Source organism: Haemaphysalis longicornis, unplaced genomic scaffold (genome assembly GCF_048455015.1).
Source record: "Haemaphysalis longicornis isolate Haplotype H1 unplaced genomic scaffold, Haemaphysalis longicornis Haplotype H1 scaffold_9, whole genome shotgun sequence".
Taxonomy (NCBI): Eukaryota; Metazoa; Arthropoda; class Arachnida; order Ixodida; family Ixodidae; genus Haemaphysalis; species Haemaphysalis longicornis.
The window spans coordinates 91,761,337-91,767,775 of record NW_027526460.1 but is presented as its reverse complement, the minus strand read 5'-3'; the positions used below and the strand labels follow the sequence as shown (position 1 = coordinate 91,767,775).

At 45.5% G+C, this 6,439-nt stretch overlaps 1 protein-coding gene across 1 annotated transcript in view; it reads left to right on the top strand.

Moving 5' to 3' along the window:
- Positions 1 to 498: 498 nt before the first annotated feature.
- Positions 499 to 6,439, top strand: part of LOC144153773 (uncharacterized) — a 107,841-nt gene continuing 101,900 nt past the window's right edge. The window contains exon 1 of the mRNA XM_077685497.1: positions 499 to 738. Coding sequence (XP_077541623.1) covers positions 723 to 738 — 16 coding nt within the window. The 5' untranslated portion in view covers positions 499 to 722. The remainder of the gene's footprint in view (positions 739 to 6,439) is intronic.

Below are 6,439 nucleotides of genomic sequence, written 5' to 3'. Positions count from 1 at the left end.
TCGGAAGAGCAAGTGTGAATTCTATGTTTCCCCTGAAGATGCAGTATCTTCCGTCTTTTTACCGCCAACAGCTGGGGAACCAGCCGAAATGCAGAACTGTTACCCCGCGATAAAAACTCACAGGGTTTTCCTGTATGCTGATAGGAATCGAAGCCAAAGACGGTAATTTATTCTTGCTTTTGCTACGCGTTGTGAAAAGCAGCAATATTAGGTATGGCCGTACAACGTCGCAGCTGGAGTTGACCGGGAACCAAGTTATTCTCCATGTTGAAGCAAGAGTTTTTGTCTCTCGTGTAGGCGTGCTTTCAGGTGTAAGTGCCTATTTCGAGCGCGTCAAATTAGTCGAGGTACTCAGCTTGGAATAGGAGCCGTATGCATGCAATGCTGCGGCTGCTGCTTCACAACATACCCCGCATTCACGGTCGACTCTGCTGCTCCCACGGCACACGTTTTACACTCGCCATCTGTTTTGCGGGGCTAAAGCTTGCTGGGCGCACAGTCGGCAGACGGTATGCCGATCACCCCAGCCGGTCAAAACCATCATGAAGCAGGCGGTCCGAGTCGCTGTCGGTTTATGCTGTGCAACACATGTGGCTCGTACGTGTGCGTCTACTTTTCAGGAAATGCCACGGCAACGATTGCAGTAAGCCTCGCTCTGCTGAGAGCGTGAGGAGTGAAGCGGTATATAGTGGTTTCCGGGGCGTCGTTGTTCTTCAAAGGCAATGAAGGAAATGGACGGTGAGTTCCTTCGATGCTCCTTCTCGCTACACTCTTTAGCACACCTTTATAAATCTCTCGCATGCCGACAACGTGTTGTTTACGCTGCGTTCAAGGTCGGCAGCATCGCATTTAGCCCCATATGGATTGAAATCGTCGTTCCAGAAACGTGGCAAAAGTGTTGTTTTCCTTGCCGATGGTAGCCAAGTGGGTTTACATTACACAGCCTCTATTTCTTCGTCTTTTCTTTCGTGACGTCGGCCCAAAAAAAACATCGCCTATTTGAAACGTCCAGTTCCCTTCAAAAATAACAAGTGATAGCTTTAACCCAGTTAATTAAATTAAAGCCAATAAAACTTTTTATTGATTTTTTTTCTGGAAGCAGATTTTTGGTGCTGCTGCCAATCGAGTAACAAACTGCTGTACCGGTAACCTGAGATTTCTGCGCACGATGAGGATCCCTATGTGGTCTAAACTAATTAGTTACCCTGCACAAAAGCGCCTCATATCCCAGGCGAAGCCTCTGCGCTAAATACAATTTTTAATTTATTTACGACCTTGAGTAGAGAAAACAAAAGTTTACTTTCGTTTTGCCCACAAATGTTTGCTTTTGTCTTTCCCACAAACAAAACTGATGTCGTTTTGCCTACTACTTTTGCTATTAGGGCAAACTTGCCCGAGCACTGGTTTTCTAGGCACAATGGTTCCTGTCTCAGGCTCAATGTAAGTTTGGGTTTGCGCGATCGGCACTGAAGCTGTTGCATTGACGGGTGCGGAATCTTGTTTTAATGTTCGGTAATTTTGGTCTGCATCTTCTGCCTCCCTTGTGTACTTAGGTAAATAACGCCGTATAATTATATACCACATTCGCACAAATATTTTTTCATGCCACAAGTAAAATCGTGTTACTAAAACCTGCAGTAAACTATTATTCATATATACAAAGTTCTACTTTACACCCTAAACGCAAACAAAGTTCAGCATTATGAATGTCGAAATAATCTTGCTTTTGAAAATACAAATTTATGACAAAAAGAAATTCGCAAATTCAAAATGTACAATAACAATTTACGTTTTTATTTGTTCAATGTGTCACTAGTTCCCCCACATTACGAGTTTGTACTTTGGAACAACAATACTCATAAATTCATCTCGAACCGCCTTCAGCCCACGAAGTTGTTAGCTAGAACGAGCTTACAGGCGCTACGCATATCCTCTCAAGGCCCTGGCTAATGACGAGTGCAGCTGCCGTGGGAAGTTCACTTCGTATTGGGCTACGACGTAAACAAACCAACAAAAAGTTATCACATACCCACTCAAAAAGATTATCCAGTGACGCTGGCCGCAACAGTCAGAGGCTCATGGCAGATTCACCAAATGCCACTGGCAGAGTCGTCAACGGACACACCGATACATATGATTTCACGGCCCAACGTGGAGGGGTGCACACACATTCTTGCATCGTAAGAGGAGAAAGAACTGCTTTATTAGGAGGGATGAAAAATTCAGTGCCCCTGAAGTTTTTAATTGCGTTTTGCCCGTATTTTTTCGCTGCTTATCTCATCTGCTCCTGCAAGCTCGAGTGCAAGAAAAGTAAATAGTCGGTTTTATACCATAAAAGGCAAAAACGTGAAGTGAACATGAAAGTGCCCCCATTACTTTACTATGCGCTGGGAATTTGAAATCTTCCCTCTTATCGTTTCTAGAGTGCTTGGTAATACTTCAAATGAGATGTAGAATGACAAAATCAATTTTTTTCTTCCCTCATAATTTTTTGTACGCATGATTTACGAAACAGCTTGCGCGTAACAAAAATGCCAAGGCAAGAGCGTTTTCTTTAACATTCCGCTCCAAAGAAAAACCACAAAATACACTAAAAAAATCCAACGTTGTGTTCACCGCACAGTCTTTGATCTATCTTTATTGTGGCCCAATAGTTTTTGCAGCCCTCAACGATCCTTTGCACACGCACAAGCACTTTATGCTTCAGTGTCCTGCGGTCGTGTTTCCCTCAGGGCATCAAAGCACTTCACTTAGTAGGTGGCAGGAGGGCTTCATGAAAGTGGAAACCTCGTGTGTGTGTTTCCCTTATGATGAAAATATTTTCCTTCCCAAACTAGGTTAAATGAGCATGCAGCGCCAGTGCCTCTCAAAGAAGACAGCTGAATAATGAAACGCTTCGAAATGAACTTCTGATATAACGGATTTAGCTACTCTGCCTGGCTTCTATCCACGAAAAGCGTAGGTTGAAGTAAGATTTCCGCTGGTTCATAGAGGGTGTACCCTTTGAACGTAATCTTTTTTTTATACTTCTGTCTACAATTAAGGTACTTACCAGACGGTACAATGCTGCCAGTTTGAAACGGTATCCTTGTCCTCCCGTTCTATTTACTCACTATAAATGAATTATGTTATCTGTCAAATGGTATGTAATTCATACATTGTTTTTCGTTGGCTTTGAGATAAAACGGTATCGTTTGCTACATTTCACTTCAACAGAATCACCGCTTCGTGCGCTTGTGAGGGCAAGAACTATGCCATTTGAAATGATGTGACTCGTTGTTGCTTGTCACGAGTTTCACTTTTTGAACGCCAACATCACGTTTTCTAATTTGTTGCAACTCAAAGCAACCATTGCAAGTTATTTCACTCGTTATTGCTCATCATGAGTTTCACTTTTTGAACGCCACCGTGACAATGTAACTTTGTTGCAACTCGTCTACAAAATTGCTTACGCACAATGCTCCGCTAGTTACGTTGGCGAAACCACGAACTTCCCGGAACGCCTACGACAACACAAAAACGACGTTCTCCAGTCGGACATTCAGCGCAGTGCATTAGGCGAACACTGTGAACAAGCTGACCACAAGATTGGTTTAAAACGGCGCGCAGGTGATTCGCACCCAAACCATTTACTCAGAAAGAATACTCCTGAGTCCTCGTACATACAAGGGAACCGGGAAGGCCTGAATAGAACTCTAGGAGCCCTGCCCACCATCTCCTCCCACGGCCTCCGACGCGCAAGGGCAAGATGCGAGTAACAAGAAAAAGGAAAAGAAGACACCTTATGAAACTGCTGCTTCTTGTCATACCCAGTCAACCCTGATGAAGGAGCCGAGAAGCCTCCGAATCGTTGGTACAGCTTTCAATAAACACTCTTGGCTGGTGTATTTGCCTCTTCCTCGAGTTTAACCCAACCAGACAGAGTTCTGTCGAAGATGTTCACAAACTCAAAAGAACCATTACAAATTGCACCACCTACGCTTTCGAAGGACGTTCTCAAAAATGTGGATGTGATCAAGAAAATGCTAACTAGCGTGAAAAGAAGAGAAGTGCAGACTGGCATATTAATCCATTCGCGGTCCTTAGAAGCACTAGTGCATTAAAGGGAATGGTGACCTTCGCAGCGGAACGAAGTCAGAGCTTTAAAAGAATGAGAAATATTTAAAAATCAACAGTGAATCTTCCTAGAGTATTTCAGAAGTTCGAAGCCTATATGTAATCATGTGGGCAAAAACACTACTTGCCATGAATGATCATTTCTCTACTTAGAATAAACGAAATAGTATAGTATGACAGAATGCGTTGTTTTCACAAGCTTCAGCCAGAGTTTTGAAAAGAATTGAAGGACTCGGTTTCAGTTTACGCGTCGGCGATCTTGGACCAAATGGTTGAGGACGCTTGGGTAAATATAAATCCCAGACGCCTGAACAGCGGCTCTCGCGGGCAGAATATTTTGAACGTGCAAGTTTCTCTGTTGCTTATTTAAACATAGAATGTATACAGTTGACCAGGTACGAAATGATATTTTTCAAATTATCTTAAACCAGTGCTAATAAAGTTAGGCTTCGAAAACCTCGCATGCAGGGTGAGTAGCCTCACGCCGGCACAAACAAAAGTTTGTCGTATGATCTTAAGAAGCTTTGTACGAGCAAAGTTTTCCTGGGATTTTGCTTGGATTCTGCACGTAACGTGTGCCAAATTCAGATGCCTAATGCGTGTTGTCAGATGTTGCCAGATAATTTTGAGGTGCGTTTCGCCCCTTAAGTAAAGAGATATTTTTAGGGCGCAGCCCTTTGGTGGCCATCTCGGTGCTGACAGGCGTTGTCGGCGTAACCGAGTGAGCGATGGCGGGACAGGTGAGTGAAAGAGAGAGAGATAGAGTTCTTTACTAGAAGAGAAAGGAAAGTCGGCTCAGCCGATAACTGCCTCTCAGGTTGAGGGCACCTCAACCAAGACTGAGTCTAGGAGGAGGATAGACAGGAAAGAGGGTGGACAGAAAAAAAGATAGAAAGGCAGAATAAGATGACGGTTCACAAGCCGCGCAGCATGGACAGTACTGGCGGCATCATAGCCGGTCCGAGAGTCCCGTGTCCTTTAAAAAGTCCAGCAGGGCTCGGAACGCTTTTTCGCGATTTGATTTGTGACAATACGGGAACAACAGGTTTGATGAGGTGCAGTAAGGCAGTCCCAGTTTCGCATAGGACGCTCGCAGCGCTGATCGAGCCTGCGAATGATGTGGACAGTCGCACAGTGCATGCGCGAGTGTCTCTATTGCAGGACAGTGGGGGCAGTCGGGTGAAAGAAAAAGCGAAGTATGAAAGAATGCAAAGGAGAAGAGTGTCGCGAAATTGAAGGTGAGGGTGGCTCACCCTGGCGGCGCGAGCCAGCGCTTTCCGAAGTGTGCGGTGGGGGTGGTGAGGGGAGAGTATGCTGTGCCCGCACGAGGCCCTCGACGGGGCCACGGATGGCGGAAACGTGAGGGGGGCGTGCGCGTGACTATGATGTGCGTTCGCTTCAGACGACGTTCGCGGTCCCTTCCTGAGACACACTTCGCGCCTCCGGCGCAGAGGGTCATCATCGCTGCCGTCGAGATAATCCACGAGTGAGTGCTGCCTCAGCGCACTGCTGCTGTGTACAAATATCGCAATAGGGAGTATCGTAATCGCCAGCCAATTCTTGTTCCCATGTGCGATTTCTTGGTTGACTCGATTCAACCAGCACAGTTGCATGTGAACCACGAACGGTTCATGTCAGGACAGTGGGAAAGCAAACTAATACTGTGCGAAAACTCGAAAGCAGAAACCGAACCAAAGTATCAGTGTACCCCGCTTTAGTCTTGCCGCTTCGGAAAACAAGGTGGATCTGGAGCCAGGCATGGGCCAGGCGTAGACATTCATAGAAAAAAACAAATAAAAATATTACTTTTTAATTACCACAATACTATCGTATTTGGCTGAAGACAAACTGGCGCTGTGATTTTCCTATTCCCAGCATTTTTTATATTGTCACGAAGACAAGGACGATGCAATTGTGTTGAATGAGAAACACGTTTATTGGAGCGAACTTGTGCTCCCCTAACAACTCAAAAGAATACAGAGGCGGCGAAGCAGCGGTCAACAAAGTGACTTGCACAGGCGAGTGCCGTCGAATCGAATGCCCCGGCGTCCGCACTGCAGGCTTTTTATCTTTTGGCGCGCGTGGTTCTCGAAACGTCGATTCGCATCGAGAACATAGTAGATCCAAGAAGATTATTCTGGGCTGTTCACGTTAGATCGGAATGCTCTCCCTATCACAACAGATAACACATGCGGCACAGAAAGAAAGAATGGAACACGCGTTCCCTTGGCGCAGAGATAACACAGACCGGCGCAGCCGGGCTTTAAAAGCAAAACACAAATAAACAAACCCAATGTATGGTTCGCGGCATTACCCCCCCCCC